Raw genomic sequence first — 22,402 nt, 5'->3', positions numbered from 1 at the left:
AGAAGGGCACACTCACTTTCTCTTTGTCCTGGGAGGCCCACACACCAACATTGTCACCGCCGCCACCACCAGGGAGCACAGCCGAAGGAAACATACAGAGAGGAAAAGGGGAGAGATTGAGTGAACCTGGGACACTGCACCCCAACTCTCAGGCTACTCTAGACATCGCCACAGTGAAATAGGGGAGGAAAGAGAAGGCAGTCACAAGAAACCACCATCGTAGAAAGGGGAATATAGAAATGCCATCTGCAACAGAGACAGAGACGTGAAACTGCCACTGGAGAAGGATGGGAGGACCAGGAGACTTATCTCTGTTCCCACACCCAGAGTGGGTAGGGGGGAGGATTCCTATTATTTCTGAGCCAAATAAGGGCTCGGAAACATGACGTGACTTGGCATCACTGAGGATGGTGCCCCAGGGGCCCTAGGATCACGCTTGCCCCTCCTCTCCTTGCCCTGCCACTCACCCCAACACGCTCAGGGTATACGCCAGCCCTCAGGAAGGAGGCCTTCCAGCTGTCCACCTCCTCCTGTGTCTCACAGGCCAGCTCCAGCTGCCGATAATCCTTGTAGACATTCCTGCAAGACAGGGCAGATAGTGAGGGCAGATGGGCAAAGCCCCACCCTCCCTGGGAGTTAAGGGCATGCCCAGACTTTGGGGTCACCATGCCTGAGGCCAGCTCATTTCCCAGCAGTGTGACCTGTGCAAGTCCCTTCCTCTCTCTCAGCCTCGGTTTCCTCATTGGGAAGATGGGTTAATAAGAATTCCTGCCTCCTCGGGTCACTGAGGATTCAGTGAAGTGAGTGGCAAAATGCTTAGAAGGGGACTGGACCTTTGATAAGGGGACAACCATACTCAGTGAAGTCTCTAGCTTGGGGCCCAGACCCCACCAGCTTCTTCTGTGGCTCTCTGAGGACCCCTCTGATGGCAGCTGGATTGAACCCTCATCTCTGAGTAGCAGAGGGCCCACGAGAGTCAGCCTTGGGTCAGGAAGGAAGAGGCCTGGTGACAATGGAAGGGAGGAAGGAATAGAGGGAGGGAGGGAAGGGGAGACTGGAAGGGAGGAAGGGAGGGAGGGAGGAAGGAGGGAAGAAAAAAGGGAAGGAGGAAAGGAGGGAGGATGGAAGGAAGGGAGGAAGGAAAGGAGGGAGGGAAGGAGGAGGGAAGGGAAGGGGAGGGGATGGGAGATCTTGACATGATGTCTAGCTCAGAGCAGGAACTCAGTAAGCATCTGTCAGTGGATTGCTTGCTGTGGGGCCTGGGGCAGGTTCCTCTCCTCCCTGAATCCCTATACCCAGCTTCTACTCAGTGTGGGTGGTTTTGGGGCTGCAGCAGTTACAGCCAGGGGCAGGCAGGCACCTCTGTTCCGTGTTAAAGAGGGCAAAGATGTGCTTGCTCGACATGAAGCCCTTCTCCACGTCCCGCAGCTTGAGGTTGTCCACAGACAGCATGTATTTCTTTTCTTTCTCCTGTGGGTGGAGGTAGGAGCAATGAGTGAGGTTGGCACTGTTCTCTGCCACACCTCACTCCCTAAGAGTCCCCTTGACTGGCCCGGGGCTTCTAGGCATCAGCCCCCTCCCACTGTGAAGGTGCAGCTAGATAAAATCCTGGCCACAGGACCGTAGGCCTCCTGGGCACCGCCGGCCCCCAGTGGCGTTCCAGCCGGTCCCACTAGCTCTGCATATATGTTGGAGGCTAGGAGGCTGGTGAGGGGTGGGGAGGTGAGAGTGTAGGAGGCTCCCACAATCCCTCCCCAGGCAAGTCCTGGATACAAGCCAGGCCGGCCTCAGGCAGGGACCGCACACTCAGGCCTCTCTCGCCCCCGGCCTGGCCGCCTCTGACTTCATTTCCTGACTGCAGAGACCAGGAAGGGGGGCCACCAGCCCCAGCGGCTTCAAAGGGCTGGCTCAGCCCACTCCCCCAAGCTCCCCATGTGTTAGCAATAAGGCAGCCGGCACAAGCCTGGAGATGGTGTGCCTGTGTGTGCAACATGTGTGTAGTTGTGTGTTTGTGCCAACACATGCAAGCCCAAGTACATATTACCTATTGTGTGTGTGCACATGTATATCTGGGGAGGTGCCCAGCATGAACCACGTGTCAGTGTGAGCGTGTCTGCATCTCAATGTGGATGTGTGCACACTTTGTGGATGTGTGTGGCAATTGTGCAAGGCTACTAAGTTTGCACAGCCATGCACAAGCTTCTACCACACGCTTATACTGGGGTGCACATCTTACCTGCACACTGTGGTACAATGGCTGTGTGTTTGATTTATCTAGAGCTGTCTAGGAGGAGTTATGTGTATCTTCGCACAGGCGTGTAGGGTGCTAGGCCCATGTGTATGCTTGGTGTGGGCACGTGTGTATGTAGGCTGCTGTGTCCCAGGAGAGGGGTTCAGGGATCTGGGGAGGAGACACCCCAGGATGGGGCTCTGGGAGAGGGGAGGGGTTTTTGTCACCCATGCCCTACTTGCTCACGGGGGTCGTCTGTGTGGGCCTCGGGGACTCAAAGAGCTTGGGCATGAGCCTTGCCTAGGGTCTCAGGTAGGGGGCTGGGTTTAAGGGGACCTTGCTCCCCTGTCCTGGCGTCATCCTGCCCACCCCTCTCTGCCCCCCACGCCCCCCTGGCCCATGCAGCCACATAAAGCCCTCTTTATGCCAGGCGGGTGGCCGGGAGCCCCAGAGGGCGGCTGGGGGAGGAGAGGAGGAAGTTGCACACACGGCCAGGGAACATCTGGAACCGTTCGAGAGAGGCCCCGCCACCACCCGCCCTGCGCTTCGGGGTTGGACACTAGGTAGGAGCGGCCTCCTCCCCCCACCCCTCCCTTCCTGCCGGCCGGCCCCCTCCTCAGGCCCCTCCTTCTCAGCCCCAGCTCCCGCTCACCCCTGCCACGTCAAAGGAGGCAGAAGGGGAGTTGGGAGCAGAGAGGGGACCACGGGCTGGCTGGTCTGGGGCTGGGGGGACACAGGCTGGGGTTGGGGGGTTCTTGGATCTCCAGGGGATGGGGCTGAAGGGCCCACCGGATGGACAGACACTGCTGCCTGGATGGACCAGAGGACACCTCCACTCCGTCTACCCAGTGTTTAGACTATCTGTTCAGGACTCCCAAATTGTACAGTAGTCTGCACATTGGTTAGGCTGGGCTGGGTTAGACCCTCGGCGCCGCCGCCACTGGAGAGCTGGACCGACCCCTGCCTGCCATCCCAGAACCGGAGCCTGGAGCCAGGGCGTTGGGGCACAGGGTGGGCTGGGAGGAGGCACAGAGGGATGGGGGTGCCACCCTGCTGTGGGACTGGTGGGGGGTAGCGGTGATGGGGGAAGGGTGGCCAAGGAAGACTGAGAGGATGGGGGGGTCAATGGGGACTGGGGATGTGGGCAGCTGCCGGTCTGCCCAAAGAGCCTCCCTCACCCCAAAACCTGAGGGCTGGCGGCTGGGTAGAGAAGTATAGACCTCTCTCCCACCAGCCTGGACCACCTCCACATCCCCAGTGGTCCTAGTGCAAAAATCCACTCACATTCAACATACACGCACCTTGACACTCACAACCCCAGAACTCACATACATGAGCACCCCCATACTTTCAATCTCACACCCGTGTCCCAGACACACACAAGTGCATGCACACACACCCATACACACCCTCACGACTGGAACACTCCCCCCATTCTCACATCCCAAAGACACACACAGATTCTCAAACACCCCATACTCACACCTTCCCTCCGGAGCCCCCTCCCCACACACACCTGCATTTACATCCCAAGTACAGGCATGTGCCCAGAGTCACTCCGCAGGTACACAGATTTCACCCCCAGATGCAAATGCAGACCACATATTCCAAACACACCTAGATGCTTATACCCCAGTCACACTCCTAAAAAACACCCACACACCAGACCCACAAGCCACACACACACACACACACACACACCCTGCCTCCCAGCACCCACAGCCCACAGCCCACTGCCACCTCCCCACATACGATTCTCAGAGCTGTTTTCGCACACGACTGAACTCAGATGTACACAAAATCTCCAGAAAGACCTAGAGGCTCAGGCACAAGGACAGGGGACCCCCTCAGTGGCACGCGCCCCTCCCCCACAGTATCGCCAGGTCTCAGGCCCTCAGCCCCAGGTCACATGGTCTCCCTGGCCCTGTGTAAGGAACCTCAACATGGGAGACCCCAAACCCATGGGGGCATCTAGGCAGCCTGCAGAGTGACCGGCAGGAAGCCGCCCCCTACCCGCACCCCACGCCACCACACACTCCATCCCTTCCAGGGGCTCCCATGCTGGGGGAGGCCAGGGTTGGGGTAATGAGGTCCAGATGGCTTGGCGCCCCCGCCAGTGACGACAGAGGGCCCCTCCCAAGGTGGAGAGTTGGGGCCCCTGCCCAGGACAAACTTGGAGGAGACAGGGACCTGGGAGGGGGCTTGGATGCCAAAATCACAGGCCCCACCCAGAGCCCCGCTCCCCTATTGAGGGTGCTGTAGCCTCCAACAGCCCCTCAGGAAGAAGAGGGTCCCTTCCCCCACTCCTTGGCCAGCTGGAGTTCATTACCACAAGCCCACCCCCAGCCCTCCCCATTCTCTCTGGTCACCTCTGGAATCCAGATGTGAAAGCCAAATAGACTCATTCTTAAAGGAGACCAGCAACAGGGGAAGGAGGTGGCAGGGGCTTCTGTGCACCCTAGTGGGCGGGGAGGGTTTTTTTGTGGCAACTCGGCAGGGCCCCCACACTCCTTGCCCCTCAGCCTGGGGGCACTCTGCGTATTTCCCTTGGACTGCAGGGGTCTAGGGGACTGGGGTGCAGGGGTTAACCGGGTGTCTGGCAGCTGGACTCGTGTGTGTCATGGGCCTGTGGGGGCCACAGAGCAGGCGGCACGCCCTGCAGCGGGGAAAACAGGAAGGCCGCTGGGCCGCAGGGTCAGGGAGGGGCACCCAAGGCCCCTGCCCACCCTCCCCAGGGCACTTAGCCCCAGGCTCCTCAGTCCTGCTAAGCCATCTTCTTCTTCCAACCTGGGTGAGAGGGTGCCTCCCCCTGAACCCCCAGGGTCACCTGCCTTGGACCCTTGCATCCCAGCTCCACCCGTGGATCCTTTTTTTTTGAGAAGGAGTCTCGCTCTGTTGCCCAGGCTGGAGTGCAATGGTGCAATCTCGGCTCACTGCAAACTCCGCCTCCCGGGTTGAAGGCATTCTTGTGTCTCAGCCTCCCTAGTAGCTGGGATTACAGGTGCCTGCCAACATGCCAGGCTAATTTTTGTATTTTTAGTAGAGACAGGGTTTCACCATTTTGGCCAGGCTGGTTTCAGACTTCTGACCTTAGGTGATCCACTCGCCTCAGCCTCCCAAAGTGCTGGGATTACAGGTGTGAGCCACCATGCCCGGCCTGCCCACGGATCTTTGATGAGACATTTTAAAACCCTATTCCACGGTCCAGCCCACTCCAAGCCCATAGGAGGGTCTGAGCCTGACTCTGGCCACCAGCCCAGCCCCTTGATGACTACTGGCCCTTGACTCACCTCATCATCCTTGTACCAGGACAGATTCTCAGCGGTCAGCACAAACCAGTACTCCTTGGAGCCCCCTTTCATGATGCCAATATTATTGATAGTCAGCCAGCCCTTGCGGATGACCTGGAGGGTGGTGGGGCAGGAGGTCAGCGGACAGGGCCTGAGCCTCCCTGTGGGGGATGGGGTGGGCAAAGAGAGGCATTCGGAACCCCACCCCTTCCCCAGCTCTCGGAGGCCTGGCAGTCAGGGAGGGTGGGGGCCAGACCTGCCTTGGTTTGAACCACAAGTGAACACAGTGGAAGACAGAGGAAGACAGAGATCAGCTCAGGATAAAGAGCCTTTGACAGGCAGACCTGGCCGAGTAAGGGACTGGAGGCCTGGGTAGGGGATGAGCTCCCTGTCACTAGGAATATGCAAGCGCAGTTAATGGGGGCGATTGGGCAAGCCAACTGTGAGTCTTGGAAGCTTAAGGTCTCATCTGTTCTGAGATGTGTTTCTGACTTTACACATGTTGCTGCTGCCTCTGCCTAGAAAGCACTTCTTCCTTTTTGCCTGGCAAATTCCTACTCAGCCTTCGGGTATCAGGTCAGAATTCACATTCTCAGGCAGGCCTTTCCTGGCCCCCAGTATAAATCAGGATTCCCATAATAATCTTTGATCACTCCCTGAAGTTGACTTCTGTAACATGATTTTGATTTTTAATTAACTTCTCTGCATGCGTGTGTGTGATTATCTGTCGATGTAGCCTCCCTGCTAAATCGTGAACTCTTGGTCACTAGTACATCCCAGCACCTTGCAGAAGGCCTGGCAGATAGTAAGTGATCAATACATATTTGTAGTATGAATAAATAAAAGCTATAATAGTATGGTTCTAAGGGTCTTTGGCTCCAGGTCCCCAGGGGCAAGGGCTGAGCCACAAAGTGCCCAGAGTAACAAGCTAAGGTCCCTTTTCATGGCAGGAAGCAGCTGTCCCCAGGACTGTCCAGAGCCATGGCCACAGTCCAGGTCCTATAGATTCTACTTCGGGGGTAGGGTCACTGGCCAGGCGCTGGCCATGGATCAGACCGAGAGGATGAGGGAATTGCTTCTGCTCCCTCCTGGACCCTGACCTCCCCAGATTCTTCTCTGAGCATCCAGAGAAGACCCAAGGAGGCCTGGGGCTGGTGGCAAAGCCCTCTGGGGCCAGGCTTGCTTCTGGAGCCCTCCTTATGCCTCTCTGGCTTCCCTGAGAACCTGGCTGAGAACCCAAGCTGCACAGCCCAGCAGCAGTTGAGCTGAGGGGAGGCCACTAGCTGCCTCTCTCACCCCTTTCCGATCAGACGAGAATTCCCACAGGGTCTTGTCACCGTCTCTGGAATTGAGTCCACTGTCCCAGGATGTGACCAGCAGATCTTGCCACCTGCTCCCCACCCTAACCTGTAGTCTTTGTCCTCCCCTTTGGCCACACCCAACCCTGAACTCCTCTCTGCTCATCCTAAGCCCTCCCTGCAGCCCCGCACCAGGGACTTCCTGCTCTCCTAATCCCTACCCTGTATGGAGCTCTCAGGGACCTTAGCTGGGCCCTACCAGCAGGCCCAGGTCTCCACGTCCTGTCCAGGGGCCAGCACCGTGTAGGCAACAGCTAATGTTGGCCGAATTGAATTGTCCTGATACTATGTTCATTCCTCCCTTCATTCTGTTGAGCACCTACTGCGTGCCAGGCACGGGGCTTGAGCTGAGGATTTAATGATAAACGGGACAGACTCAGCCCTCCCCTTGTGGGGCCTGGGAAGGAAATAGACATTAAGCCAATAATCACATAAACACCTAGAGTCTTACAAAGAAACTACGGCCTCTGGAACCTATGGAAAGAAAAGCTGAGGACCCTCGGGCTCATGTGTACAACTGAGCAAGCGCTTCGGACCGGGGATGTTTCCGCAGACATCTAAGGACAGAGAGCAGGAGGCCAGGTGAGCAGTGATTTCTTAACTTCTCTTGACTTCTCATTTGTGTCTCCATTCAAGTCCGGAGGCGATGGTTGTCAGCTTCTTAAAAACGTGTCTCACTCACGTGCATCCATCCATCCAACAGATGTTTAAGGAGCACCTACTCCATGCCAGGCCCGGCCTTCTCACCCACCCAGCCCCACACGGTCTAGTTTTGCCTGACGTAGGTGCTTGGCTGGTGCACACAGATGGACGGGTGGATGCGGCTGGGCCTGCCTCTGGTCTGAGGGCAGGTGTGAAATGCCAGGGGCTGGTGTGTACAAGCAGCTTCAGCCAAAGGGTGCCCTCCTACCCACTGCAGATTCCCACTGCCGATGGACCCTCCGCCCCCTTACTATACAAGCCGAGAGCCCCAGTCCTGGTACTCACCAGAATCTCATCCTGCAAAGAGGTAACCATAGCAACCACGAGAGGCATCGGGGAGAGAGGAGAGAGGGTTACTGAGGCAGAGTGGGAGGCTTGAGGCTGGTGGCTGACAGGTCCCTGGCCCCCTTGGGACTCTTCCCCTCAGGGGAGGAGCTCTCAGAGTCTGGCATCCGTCCAGCACCCTCCATCCCTCGGTCTGGGGTGCTGGGGCCCACTCACCTGGTTCCCTGAAGTCTTCTTCTTGTTCATCTGGTTACTCCTCTGCTGAGCACTAATGGGAGGGAGGGGAGGAGTCTCAGAACTTCTCCTTTCAAGAGGCTCAGCTCTAGTGCCCACTGCTTAGTGGGCATAGGACCCAGCGGGTTAACCTAGCAGACCTGGGCTCTACACACACTCACACACTCACACACTCACACACACACACACATACACACACGTTATTACCTTCTCTGCCCAGGGAGCATTCACTTTTTGCCCAGGGAGAGCACTCACTTGGCAAAGCCTATGAAGTCCTCATGGTTGGTGTTCATGTAAGCCAGCTCGATATCGATGAGAAGCATGACCTTCAAGGATACGTAAGTTGGTGGGCAAGCGGAAAAGACACCACAAAGTTTTAAAACGCAGGGCAAGCTGGGAGAAAAATACTTGCAGCACATGTAGAAGGTTAGTATCCATAATAAATATAGTCCCTACCATTAGTGAAAGACAAAAGCTGAGCATGGTGGCTCACACCTGTAATCTCGGCACTTTGGGAGGTAGAAGTGGGAGGACTGCTTGAGCCTAGGAGTTCAAGACCAGCCTGGGCAACATAGGAAGACCTGTCTCTACCAAAAAATACAAAAGTTAGCCAGGCGTAGTGGCATGTGCCTGTAGTCCCAGCTGCTTGGGAGGCTAAGGCGGGAGGATTGATTGAGCCCAGGAAGTTGAGGCTGCAGTGAGCCAAGATTGCACCACTGCACTCAAGCCTAGAAGACAGAGCAAAATCCTGAGAGAAAAGAAAAGAAAATAAGAGAGGAGAGAAGAGGATGAAAGACCAAAATAGTCAAGAACATGATGAATAATTCACAGAAGAAATGCATACAACCACTAAGGATGTGTAAAAATCCTTACCGTCATTAATAAAGAAATGTAAGTTAAAAATGAGGCTTTTAGCCAGGTGCGGTGGCTCACACCTGTAATCTCAGCACTTTGGGAGGCCAAGGTGGGCAGATCACCTGAGGTCGGGAGTTTGAGATCAGCCTGGCCAACATGGAGAAATCCCGTCTCTACTGAAAATACAAAATTAGTTGGGCATGGTGGCACATGCCTGTAATCCCAGCTACTTGGAGGCTGAGGCAGGGGAATCACTTGAACCCAGGAGGCAGAGGTTTCAGTGAGCTGAGATAATGCCACTGCACTCCAGCCTGGGCAACAAGAGCGAAACTTCATCTCAAACAAACAAACAAACAAACAAAAAGAAGTTTTTTAAATGATCAGCATGGCACAAGTGTTGGGAAATGAGCTCTCTCATATATTGTTGATGGAAGTGTAAATCAGTATCACCTTCTCGTAGGGCAATTGGCAATATTTAACAAACATTAAAATGTTCAGGGCTGGGTGTGGTGGCTCATGCCCATAATCCCAGCACTTTGGGAGGCTGAGGCAGGAGGATCGCTTGAACCTAGGAATTCAAGACCAACCTGGGAAACATGGAGAAACCCTGTCTCTACAAAAAATAGAAAAATTAACCAGGTGTAGTGGTGCACGCCTGTGGTCCCAGCTACTTGGGAAGCTGAGATGGAGGATCACTGGAGCCCAGGGATGCAGAGGTTGCAGTGAGCCATAATGGCACCACTGCACTCCAGCCTGGGTGTCACAGCGAGTCCCTATTTCAAAAAAAAAAAAAAAAAACAAGCAATGCACATATTCACTTCCAGAATTGTATCTCACAGATACACTCAACAAGTAAGCAAAGATACAGGAACCAGAGTATTCAAAGTAGTACAGTTTGTAATAGAGAAAAATTGGGAGCAAGCCAGTGGCTATCTGAGGGTGAAATAGATTATGATACTCTCTAGACAAGAAAGCACCCTGCAGCTGTTCAAAAGAACAAGGATGGGCCGGTCGGGGTGGCTCACACCTGTAATCCCAGCACTTTGGGAGGCCGAGGCAGGCAGATCTCTTGAGGTCACAAGTTCAAGACCAGCTTGGCCAACATGGTGAAACCCTGTCTCTACAAAAATACAAAAATTAGCCAGGTGTGGTGATGTGCACCTGTGGTCCTAGCTAACTGGGGGGCTGAGGCAGGAGAATGACTTGAACCTGGGAGGCAGAGGTTGCAGTGAGCCGAGATCAAGCCACTGCACTCCAGCCTGGGCAACTGAGCTAGACTCCATCTCAAAAAAAAAAAAAAGCAAAAAAAAAAAAAAAAAAAAAAAAAGAACAAGGATAATGTCCAGGTTCTGGCCTGAAAAGACCCTTGCAAACGATTAAGTGTGAACAGATTTGGAATTGAGAAGTGATAAGAATGACTTTCCAGATGGCACAAAGAACGCCAGGTTCAGACCCAAGCCCCACTGCTTCCTATGAGCTTGGGGTCTGTCCTCAGCCTCAGATTCCACAAATGTAGAGTTTCTTCCTCTTAGAACTGGTGAAGACACAGAAGATGAGATACTCAACAGATGTTAGATATTACGATTATCTTCAGAAGAAAAAGGCAAGGCACACAGCAGGATCGTGGTTTAGGATAAAGATGGAATCTGGATTGTGTGTGTTTGTGTGTGAGTGCACCTGCGTAAGAAAATGCCTGCAAGGTGACACACTAAACTGTTTTGCTTTTTGGGGTATTACTGAGGCAGAGTCTCGCTGTGTTGCCCATGCTGGAATGCAGTGGCATGATCACAGCTCACTGCAGCCTCCGCTTCCGGGGCTCAAGCGATCCTCCCACCTCAGCCTCCCATGTAGCTAGGAATTCAGGTGCATGCTGCCTCACCTAGCTAGTTTTTAAATTTTTTTGTAGAGACGGGGTCTTGCCATGTTGCCCTGGCTGGTCTCAAACTCCTGGGCTCATATAATCCTCCCACCTAGGCCTCCCAAAGTACTGGGATTACAGGTATAAGCCACTGTGTGGAGTCCCAAACTGTTACTAATGGTTATTTTTCAGGAAGAACTGGGGGTGGGGAAGAGTGAATGGAGGGCTATCTCCTTGTAATTTAACCACTTCAATACTGATTGAATCTTTTATTGAGTATTTATGATGTTTGTAATTAAAAAGCAATCAATAAGGATTTAAAAATATGACATCAACAACAAAAACATGAATGAATGGAGATGGCACCACCATGGAGAGATGTGTGAAAACCGGAAATGGAAATGGGAGCCAGAGGGGCCTACAACAGACAGGTAGAGGCATGCAGACATGGATCAGGAAGGAGGACTCGTCTCTGAGCTCCATGAGGGCCACGATGGGCCCTGTTCACCTCTGCTCCATGCAGCTCAGAGGTGGCATTCAGTGTTTATGTTTGTGTCCCAGCTACTCGGGAGGCTGAGGCAAGAGAATCGCTTGAACCCAGGAAGCGGAGGTTGCAGTGAGCTGAGATCACACCATTGCACTCCAGCCTGGGTGATAGAGCAAGACTCTGTCTCAAAAACAAAGAGTTCTGTGGATGGATGATGCTGTGCAACAACGCAAATGTACTTAGTGCCACTGAACTGTGCACTGAAACACGGCTAAAGTGGTATGTTATGTGTATTTTACAACAATAAAAAAGAGAGAGAAGCAGAGAGTCAGTATGAGAGGGAGGACGACTGAGACCGAAGAGACAAAACAAGAAGGAAGTGACCCCAGGGCCAGGAGTGGAAGGTGCAGGCGGCCAGGAGGGGAAGGAAGGCGCGGCCAGGCCGGGTGCCGCGGGGCTCACCTGCTCCTTGGTGCGGCCCTCGCGCTCCCGGATGTGGGTGGTCACAATGCGCTCCATCTCCTCCCGCAGCCGCGGGTACTGCTGGAGCTGGGGAAGGGCAGGAGGGCAGAAAGCCACGTACACAGGGGGCATGGGTAGGGAGCACCCACACCCCACGAGTCCAGGGATCCGCGGCGCAGGGTGGGAGGCACACACAGAACGCCCACGACGCAGGGAAGAGAGACCTGGGGTCCCAGGACACTGATGGCACCAAGCCACGGCCACCCCTTTCCCCCAAGTGTGGGTTCCAAATGGCGATTCAAGGGTCTTCCTGGTTCCAGGCCCTCTTCACTGGCCTACCCGGGCAACTTCAGGGCAAAGGGGTGGTTCCCGTGGGAGAAAGGCCATGGGAATGAGGCTGCCCCACTGACTGGTTAGGTCGAGACCTTGGGACCGTTAGCTCCCAAGGTGTTCCCTCATCCTCAGGGCTACCCTGTGCCTTCCTAAAGGCGTGGAGGGACAGCTAGACGGGGAATCGGGCAGGGGACAGCCTCCGGATTCCTATCCAGGAGGAATCGGGGGAGGACAGGGCCCAAGGTGCCAGTTGGCCTCCTGAGTCAGGCTGGGGACAGGCAATGCTCCTTGTCAGAGCTGGGGAGGGGGTTCGGGGGAAACCAGCAGTCACACCAGAGGACATGCAGGAAACACAGGCAAAAGCATGCAAGGGCTAGGGTCATGCGAGGCGGGGGCCAGCAGCATGAGCAGTACCCCGCGGGGCCTGGCTGGGCCCTGGCCCTCTTGGTGGAATCCATTCAGCTGTTTCCCTTGCATGCCCCTGCCTGGCACCACCATCCCCAACCACATCTGCCCGGCTCTGGCCAGCCACACTCTCTCGACCCCACTCCCTTGGGGTAGGAGCTCAGCAGCACCCTTTTCCCCCTAGTTCTTATGAAGGGAGGCTGAAGGGGAAGTTGCTCCATGCCCATCCCCCTCTGCCTGTGAATCGTGCCCTCGGCTCAGTCGGGCTCTGGACACGGCCCAGGTAATTCACTTGACTACAAGGTTCTGCCGGACTTCAGCTCCTCCAGAAAGCCTGCCCCGACTGCCTGAGAGCTGAGTTAGGGGCCTCTCTCCACTCCTCTCCCACTCCACCTCCTCCAATCAACTGGGTTGCAACTGCCCCTGAGGCAGGGCTGGGGCAGGGCCAGGCCCATGGCCAGTGCTGGAAGAGGGCGTGTTGGAGAATGAGGGAATGAATGAAGGATGGATGCCAGGGTGAGTGGCACAGGGTCCTCAGCCCTCTGGCCCATGATCAGATCTTCCCGGGGAGGAGACTCAGTGCGCTTCTGTTGTTGGGAGCCTACCCCCAGGGGCTCCGGTCCTGTGGGCCCATCCTCCCCACGCACTGGCCACCTGGGGCCCAGGCAGCGTGATGGGGCAAAGCTGGGAGCGCTCCTCGTCCTTCTTCCCGTGGCTGGGTCAGGCCCTTCAGATGGGTCCCCCAGTGGAGGAAAAGGCCCAGGGATTGGTGTGCCTAAGTCACAGGTGGTGATTCTGAGGGCAGGATGGGGGCCGAGGAGTTTCGAGGAGGGGCATCAGGAGAGGCAGGAGGATGGGGAGAAAGCAGTGCCCTGGATATCGGTCCAGGATGCCAACACGAGGGATGCCCACATCACACCCATCATCCCGTGGCTGTGCCAAGGGTGTGGCTGATGTGGCTAAGCTCAGGAGGCCTGAGGGAGGGGCAGCCTGAGACCAGGGGCTTAAAAACAGTGACTAGAGGGGCTCTGTGGACCCCACTGCTCCTGAGGCTCAAGGAAGAGCTCCTGCTCTTTGCAGTCTCCACGTCTGGGCAGACATTTAGGACTGGGTCACCACCACTAAGCCTCCTCTGAGGTGGTCCCAAGTGCTCCCTCCCAGGGTAGAGTTTGGAGGAGCGGGGAGAAGGAGGGAGGAGGAGGGAGCAATTTGCCAAAGAGCATGACCAATTCTCCCACTAACCGCCTGGATGTCACATGTCTCAAGTTTTCCACGTGTCACCCATGGCAGGGCAGCCTCCACCCCTTTGAGAAGTTCTGTTCCCTTTGAGCATCTTTTTCCATTCTGGCTGCCTCTGAACATTTCCAGGACGTTTCGCCAGCTTTTCAAAAGGAACTTTCCCCTCTCAGCCGTTGGCTGGGGGGCGGTCAGCCTGGAGTCCCCTGGGTTAGCGGTCAGGGACACAGCCCCTGGAGCCATTCAGCCCTGGGTTCAAAGCCAGCCACTGTCTGCTGACTCTCCTTAGGAAAGTGACCAGACTGCTCTGGGCCTCAGTTTCTCCATGTGGAAAATGGGGTAGTAATGACACCTTCCCTCCTAGGGTTGTTGAGAGAACTGAGCAGCACACCCCATGCCCAACATTAAACTCTTGATTTCACTCAGAGATGGCAAGTCTAATCCCAGCAGGGCTAGGAGTAATGAGAGTTCACTTATTAACACTCTTTAAACCTCTGGCAGGAGTGACTTGCTAAACTTAGAAAACTCGAGGGAAGGAAAAAAATACACATACAAAGATAGGTGAGTTTTGACTATAAGGAAAAAAATAATTATGATCCACTAAACCAATCAAAAGGCAAAAGTGGTGGGGTGCGGTGACTTACACCTGTAATCCCAGTACATTGGGAGGCTGAGGCGGGTGAATCACCTGAGGTCAGGAGTTTGAGACCAGCCTGACCAATATGGAGAAACCCCATCTCTACTAAAAATACAAAAGTAGCCGGGCATGGTGGGGTGTGCCTCTAATCCCAGCTACTTGAGAGGCTGAGGCAGGAGAATCGCTTGAACCCAGGAGGTATAGGTTGCAGTGAGCCGAGATCGTGCCATTGCACTCTAGCCTGGGCAACAAGAGCAAAACTCTGTCTCCAACAACAACAACAACAACAACTACAACAACAAAAAGGCAAAAGTATCCGTTTCCTCCTTGTAGACCAAATGTTTCCTTTTCAAATATTTGTTGATCAGTTTTTTTTGCTCACAAAAATCACACAGATGGCAGGGCACAGTGGCTCATGCCTGCAATCCCAGCACTTTGGGAGGCTGAGGCAGGTGGATTACTTGAGGTCAGGAGTTCGAGACCAGCCTGGCTAACATGGTGAAATCCCATCTCTACTAAAATTACAAAAATTAGCTGGGCATGATGGCGCATGCCTTTAATCACAGCTACTTAAGAGGCTGAGTCACGAGAATCGTTTGAACCCGGGAGGCAGAGGTTGCAGTGAGTCGAGATCGTGCCACTGCATTCCAGCCTGGGCGACAGAGCAAGACTCTGTCTCAAGAAAAAAAAAAAAAAAAAGACAAAGAAAAAAAAATCACACAGACTCACTGTAAAAGATTAGAGCATGACACCGGGCGCAGTGGCTCAGGCCTGTAATCCTAGCACTTTGGGAGGCCGAGGCGGGTGGATAACAAGGTCAGGAGATCGAGACCATCCTGGCTAACACGGTGAAACCCCATCTCTACTAAAAATACAAAAAATTAGCCGGGCATGGTGGCAGATGCCTGTAGTCCCAGCTACTCGGGAGGCTGAGGCAGGAGAATGGAGTGAACCTGGGAGGTAGAGCTTGCAGTGAGCCAAGATCGTGCCACTGCACTCCAGCCTGGGCTACAGAACGAGACTCCGTCTCAAAAAAAAAAAAAAAGATTAGAGCATGACTAAAATTTATGAAGTGGGCTGAGTGTGGTGGCTCATGCCTGTAATCCCAGCACTCCGGGAGGCCGAAGCGGGTGGATCACCTGAGGTCAGGAGTTCGAGACTAGCGTGGCCAACATGGTAAAACCCCGTCTCTACTAAAAAAACAAAAAACTAGCTGGGTGTGGTGGCGGGCACCTGTAATCCCAGGTACTCGGAGACTGAGGCAGGAGAATTGCTTGAACCTGTATGGCAGAGGTTGCAGTGAGCCGAGATCGCGCCGTTGCACTCCAGCCTAGGCAACAAGAGCGAAACTCCATCTCAAACAAAACAAAACAAAACAAAAAAAACTTCATGTTTCTTAGTGCCTACTGCATGGCAGTAATAAAATCTGTGAAGTGAAAATCAAAAGATTCCTATGGTGAATACGCTTTTGGGATTTTATCATTCACATATATTATTTTTTCTCCAAAATACCATATATTCTTTTCTGAAACCTGCTTTTTTTTTTCCCCCCAAGGAGGGACAAGCAAATCCTATCTTTTTTTAATCTTTAATTTTAATTTTTTTTGAGGCGGAGTCTCGATCTGTCATCCAGGCTGGAGTGCAATGTCTCCATCTCAGCTAACTGCAACCTCTGCCTCCTGGGTTCAAGCAATTCTCTGCCTCAGCCTCCCGAGTAGCTGGGATTATAGGCACCCGCCACCACACCCAGCTAACTTTTGTATTTTTAATAGAGACAGGGTTTCACCATGTTAGCCAGGCTGGTCTTGAACTCCTTACCTTGTGATCCACCCACCTCAGCTTCTCAAAGTGCTGGGATTACAGGCATGAGCCACCACGCCCGGCCCCCTACCCTGTCTTCTTTTTTTCCTTTAAGATGGAGTCTCACTCTGTCACACAGGCTGGAGTGCAGTGGCGTGATCTTGGCTCACTGCAACCTCCGCCTTCCAGGTTCAAGTGATTCTCCTGCCTCAGCCTCCCGAGTGGCTGAGATTACAGGTGCCCACCATCACACTCGGCTAATTTTTCTATTTTTAGTAGCGACAGGTTTCACTATGTTGGCCAGGCTGGTCTCAAACTCCTGATCTCAGGTGATCCACCAGCCTCGGCCTCCCAAAGTGCTGGGATTACAGGCGTGAGCCACTGCACATGGCCAAGCTTTTTTTTTTTTTTTTTTTTTTTTTTTAAAGACAGGGTTTTGCTCTGTCTTCCAGGCTGGAGTTCGGTGGTGTGATCACAATCACGGCTCACTGCAGCCTCAACCTCCCAGGCTCAAGCAATCCTCCCACCTCAGCCAGCCGAGTAGCTGGGACTACCGGCATGTGCCACCATGCCCAGCTAATTTTTTAAAATTTTTGTAGAGACAGGGTCTTACTATGTCGCCTAGGCTGGCCTCTAACTTCTTTTTTATTTATTTAAAGACAGGGTCTCTAAAATAACCCAGGAGTGCAGTGGTGCAACTGAACTCCTTGGTTCAAGCCATCCTCCTGCCTCAGCCTCCCAAGTAGCAAGGACTGCAGGTACACACTGCCACACCTGGCTGATTTTTTAAAAAATTTGTAGAGATAGGGTTTTGCTGTGTTGCCAAGGCTGATATTAAACTTCTGGCCTCAAGCAATCCTCTCGCTTCAGCTTCCCCAAGTTCTGGGATTACAGGTGTGAGCCGTGGTGCCTGGCCTATATAAACATTTTAATGGGTGTGTAATATTCTATTGAATAGATTTATCACAGTTTACTTAACCATTTTCCTATTGGTGAATATTTAGATAGTCTCCAGTTTTTCTTTTTCTTTTTTTCTTTCTTTTTTTTGAGACGGAGTCTTGCTCTGTTGCCCAGGCTGGAGTGCAGTGGTGTGATCTTGGCTCACTGCAACCTCCACCTCCCCGGTTTAAGCGATTCTGCTGCCTCAGCCTCCTAAGTAGCTGGGACTACAGGTACATGCCACCATGCCAGGCTAATTTTTGTATTTTTAGTACAGACAGAGTTTCACCATATTGGTCAGGCTGGTCTTGAACTCCTGACCTTGTGATCCACCCACCTCAGCCTTCCAAAGTGCTGAGATTACAGGCGTGAACCACTGCACCTGGCCAGATAGTCTCCAGTTTTTCAATATTCTAAATAGCCTGACAATGAATATCTCTGTGGTTAGATTTTTGCTTTTCTTTCTCTGCGATTGTTTCCTTAGGACAGATTCCTAGAAGACTGATTACTAGATATAAACATTTAAAAACCATGAAACACTTTGACTCTCATTCCAAAAGGAAAGCAGTAATTATGGTAAAATTTGGAAACAACCCAAATATCCATCAAGAAGGGACTGATGCCAGATGGTGGCTCATGCCTATAATCCCAGCATTTTGGGAGGCTGAAGCAGGAGGACCGCTTGAGGCCTGGAGTTCAAGAGCAGCCTGGGCAACATAGTAAGATCCTGTCTTAATAAAAAAATTATTAGACTGGGCAGGATGGCTCATACCTGTAATCCCAGCACATTGGGAGGCCGAGGTGGGTGGATCACTTGAGGTCAGGAGTTCAAGACCAGCCTGGCCAACATGATGAAACCCCATCTCATATGAAAAATTAGCTGGGCATGGTGGGAGGCGCCTGTAATCCCAGCTACTCGGGAGGCTGAGGCAGGAGAATCGCTTGAACCTGAGAGATAGAGGTTGCAGTGAGCCGAGATCGCACCACTGCACTCCAGCCTGGGCGACAAGTGAAAACTTGTCCCCCCGCCAAAAAAAAAACAAAAAATAAACAATAAAAACAAAACCAAAAAACCAATCAAACAAAAAAATTAGCTGGATGTGGTGCTACATGCTTGTAGTCCCAGCTACTTGGGAGGCTGAGGCGGGAGGATCGCTTGAACCCAGTTTGAGGCTGCAGTGAGCTATGATGGTGCCACTGCACTCCACGCTGGGAGATACAGCAAAACCCTGTCTCTAAAAAAGAAAGAAAAAACAATGGGATAAGTACTACAAATACATCTATAAGGATGTTCACTGTAGCATCATTTGTGAAGGCAAAAAAAAAAAGCAAAAAATTTAAACTTAAATGTCCGTCAAGAGGACATTGAACATATAAATCATGCCACATTTCTACAGCGGAATACAACTCAGTAGTTAAAGAGCATGAGACCGGCCGGGCGTGGTGGCTCACACCTGTAATCCCAGCACTTTGGGAGGCCGAGGTGGGCAGATCACCTGAGGTCAGGAGTTCGAGACCAGCCTGGCCAACATGGTGAAACCCTGTCTCTACTAAAAATACAAAAATTAGCCAGGTGTGGTGGTGCTCACCTGTAGTCCCAGCTACTTGGGAGGCTGAGGTGGAAGTACCACTTGAACCCAGGAGGTGGAGGTTGTAGTGAGCCAAGATCATGCCACTGCACTCCAGCCTAGGCAACAGAGTAAGACTCTGTCTCAAAAAAAAAAAAAAAAAAAAAGACATGAGACCAATCTTTATGTGGCAACATATAAGGATTACACAACACACTGCTCAGTGAAAAAGAATGCGCGGTGGCTCATGTTTGTAATCCTAGCACTTTGGGAGGCCGATGCAGGCGGATCACCTCAGGTCAGGGGTTCGAGACCAGCCTGGCCAATGTGGTGAGACCCCGTCTCTACTAAAAATACAAAAATCAGCCAGCGGTGGTGGTGCATGCTTGTAATCCCAGCCACTCGGGAGGCTGAGGCAGGAGAATACTTGAATCCAGGAGGCAGAGGTTGCAGTGAGCCGAGATGGTGCCACTGCACTCCAGCCTGGGCAACAGAGCAAGATTCCATCTCGGGGAAAAAAAAAAAAAAAAAGGAATGGAGATGATTGATGCTTACTTGAAACTCAATGCTAAGGCGGATGTGCCTCCACCCACCAGCATAGGAAAGTCCTTCAGATACAGGTGAGGCTGGGCTCACCCCTGGCGCCTCTGATTTAGCCTGCTGGAGAAGCTCCTGCAGGCAACTGATTCTCTTGCACTCCCCTGGGAAGAACTGCTTTAGACAACCTGGCTAAAAATTCTCAAAATGCCCAAAAGCAGACAAATAGGAAAAAGGCATCTAAAAAGTCACAGACAACTCAAAAGAGGCCGCCCCTGTCTAGCATGCACGGATTACTCACTGTAAAGTGAGTAATCCAATATGCTTTTAGGCAAATTGGTTTTGAGGAACTAGGACAGCTCCCCCTGCCCAGGAGTCCCTGACCTCACACCCTTTCCTCTGACCTTCCTAAATCTGAGTCACACTCTGCTTCTCTTTTCTGAGACTCTGTTTTGCCATCTGCAAAATGGGAATAACAACACCATCCACGTCTCAGGGTGGTTGAGAGGACTGAGTCAGATAGTAAGGGCAAGCACTCAGCCCGTGCTTGGCACATAGTAGGTGCTCAGTAAACAGCTGCCATCTCCTTAACATCATCTTCATCACTGGCATAGGTGCCACCAAGGAGGCTTGGGTTGGAGTCAAGTCTTCTGGCAGGGATGGGGGCCTGGAGGAGTCATGAGTGCAAGCACCCAGGGTTAGAAACTGGCAGGAAACACTAGGGCTGGGTCCCTGTGAGTAACCGTGAGGCCTGCGCAGGAGATCGTTCTGCCCACGGGAGGCCATGGCCACAAGGAATGGACGGCCAGGTCCAGCCCCGCCCAGGCGGCCGTCATACCTTTTCGCTACACTTTCTGATGGTGGCTGTGAGCTCACTGACTACCATATCCACACACTTGATACTGGGCTCTTTGAGCTTCTGCACCTGCTTTTTCACTGTGGCTTCAAAAGCGAGGTCAGGTGTGAAGAGGCCCGTCCTGCACCCGGGGAGGAGGTGGGGACAGGAGGAGGAGCAGCCGTGGGTGGGGAGGAGAAGTGGGTGAAAGCCAAGCAGAGACAGGAATCCAGGGGTGGAGAGGATGGCACGGGCATGGGGGAAGAGAGAGACATCGACACAGATAAAGAGAGAGAGAGAACAGAAGACAATGTGAGCGTGGGACCAGCCCTCCCTCGCCACCCGGGGTCGGCACCTCCCAGGTGCTGCCAAGCATCCCCTGGGCTCCGTGGGTATGGCCAGAGGTACGAGGGACCAAGTCCCTGCTCCGTACAATACCCTTATTGAGTTCAGATCCTCTTCCCAGGGATGTTCCTTGGCCTCAATGAGGCTGCCTGCTCTCTCCCAGTGCCATCTTTGTCCACGGCCTTGGGTTCTTCTAAGGAGCTGACCCAGGCCAGGACAAGGCCAGGACCTCATCCACCCATCCTGTTCAATTCTACATTTCCCAGTGTCCTGGAATTTGCTTCATCCTGACTCCAAACCTCAGCACCATTTCCTATCTCTAGGGTTGCCACATCCAGTTGCCCAGGCCATGCACTGCACAACTCCAGGGGGCTCCATTCTCATAAATCATGGTGCAGAGGCCGCCTCCTGGAGTTGCAGCATAGCAGCCTGACCTCCACTCTCCAGCTCCCTGCTCTAGTCATGACCCTCCCTTTCTCTTCAAGGGGCATTCCTTGTCTCTCCTCCACAGGGGTTTGGTGGAACCAAAAGACAGAAAGAGAAGAGGAAAGACAGAAAGAGTGGAGGTGGTGATAGAGACGGGCCAGGACAGCAGTGGGGAGAGGAAAGGAAGGGAGGCTGGAGGGTGGAATCGAGGAGCACTGGACTTGGAGTCCAGAGCCGTGGCTTCAAGTAACAGTTCTGCCACCTCCTGACTACTGTGACCTTGGGCAAGCCACTTGATCTCGTGGAGCTTCAGTGTTCGTGCTGTGAAATGAGCACTGTCCTCTGTGCCCTGCCTCCCTGCATGGTTCTGTGAGGCTTGGGTGGTGGCGCAGATGGGAGAAGGGCTCTATCCCTGGAAGGCCAAATGTGGATGGAAGGGAGGGAGAGGCCCTGCGTGAGGGTCTTGTGTGAGGGTGAAGTGAGGATGGGGAGGATGAAGGACAGCGGGGAGCCAGGGCACCTGCTAGTCCTGGGTCCTCTGCACCCCTCTGGCCACCCAGGCCCACCGAGCAGTGCCCGAGAAGGCCCTGCACTTCACCTGTCTCCAAGGCTAAGGTTTCCCCAGACCCCTCCCTGGAGCTCCCAAAGATGACACCTCTGAGGACAGGGAGGGGACGCAGGGTCCCCTCAAGCCCTATTCTCTGAGCTGGGGGAGCTCTTGGTGGGCTCTTGGGGTAAACAGCCAGCCATCATCCCCGTCTCACCCATGTCCAATCCCTGGGTCCCCAGACCTGGGGGCCAGGGGTGGGTGAGGCCCCCTCAGAGGCACATTCTCTCCTGGTCAGTGGCGGCCTGCCTCCCCACCCCGCTGAGGTCTGTACATGCTACCGAGGAGGCAGGGGGGGACATAGGGAGGGAGCGCCTGGCAGCAGTGCGGGGCGGGGCAGAGGCAGTGGGGGCTGGCCCGGGCCTCCGGGTTACCTTCTTGGTGCACTGTCTAACGGTGCTGATTAGCTCCGAGATAACCATGTCCACACACTTGAGACACGGTTCTCGGATCTTCTTCACCTGCTTTTTCACAATGGTCTCAAAGGCCATGTCTGGGGTAAAGAGCCCCGTTCTGAACGCCCGGAGCGGGAGAAGGGCACAGTGTCACAGGCCAGTGCCAGCCAGGAGGGCCAGGCCGAGGCCCCTCCCCAAGCCCATGAACTCTGCCCGAAGGGCCCTTCCACTACCCCTCTCTGGGCCTCAGTGTCCCCAGCTGTAAAATGGGAGGGAGGGGTTCTAATGAAGGGTTGTTTTTGTTGTTTTTTTTTTTTCGAGACAGAGCCTCGCTCTGTTGCCCAGACTGGAGTAGAGTGGCGCGATCTCGGCTCACTGCAACCTCTGCCTCCTGTGTTCACGCCATTCTCCTGCCTCAGCCTCCCGAGTAGCTGGGACTACAGGCGCCTGCCACCATGCCCGGCTCATTTTTTTTGTATTTTTAGTAGAGGCAGGGTTTCACCATGTTAGCCAGGATGGTCTCAATCTCCTGACCTCATGATCTGCCTGCCTTGGCCTCCCAAAGTGCTGGGATTACA

General features: G+C 53.6%; 1 protein-coding gene across 19 annotated transcripts in view; it reads right to left on the bottom strand.

Annotated features, from left to right (window-relative positions):
* Positions 1-22,402, bottom strand: part of DNM1 (dynamin 1) — a 50,852-nt gene that overhangs the window by 7,321 nt on the left and 21,129 nt on the right. For 10 of the 19 annotated variants that reach the window (XR_012094884.1, XR_012094882.1, XR_012094883.1 and 7 more), the window contains exons 10-18: positions 21,804-21,942; positions 11,762-11,848; positions 8,355-8,425; positions 8,082-8,133; positions 7,866-7,877; positions 5,521-5,634; positions 1,361-1,470; positions 468-579; positions 17-28 (exon numbers count right to left, since the gene is read on the bottom strand). Coding sequence is in view for 15 of the 19 variants with exons in the window: in XM_073021967.1 (XP_072878068.1) it covers positions 17-28; positions 468-579; positions 1,361-1,470; positions 5,521-5,634; positions 7,866-7,877; positions 8,082-8,133; positions 8,355-8,425; positions 11,762-11,848; positions 21,804-21,942 (709 nt within the window). In the remaining 4 variants the exon portion in view is untranslated. Of the gene's footprint in view, positions 1-16; positions 29-467; positions 580-1,360; positions 1,471-5,520; positions 5,635-7,865; positions 7,878-8,081; positions 8,134-8,354; positions 8,426-11,761; positions 11,849-20,054; positions 20,194-21,803; positions 21,943-22,402 lie in introns of all 19 variants that reach the window. The other 9 variants (XM_073021970.1, XM_073021971.1, XM_073021972.1 and 6 more) reach the window with 4 other exon arrangements.

The sequence above is a fragment of the Chlorocebus sabaeus genome, chromosome 12 (genome assembly GCF_047675955.1).
Source record: "Chlorocebus sabaeus isolate Y175 chromosome 12, mChlSab1.0.hap1, whole genome shotgun sequence".
Classification (NCBI taxonomy): domain Eukaryota; kingdom Metazoa; phylum Chordata; class Mammalia; order Primates; family Cercopithecidae; genus Chlorocebus; species Chlorocebus sabaeus.
Note: the sequence above shows the minus strand (reverse complement) of the source record. Positions and strands in the feature narration are given on the sequence as shown.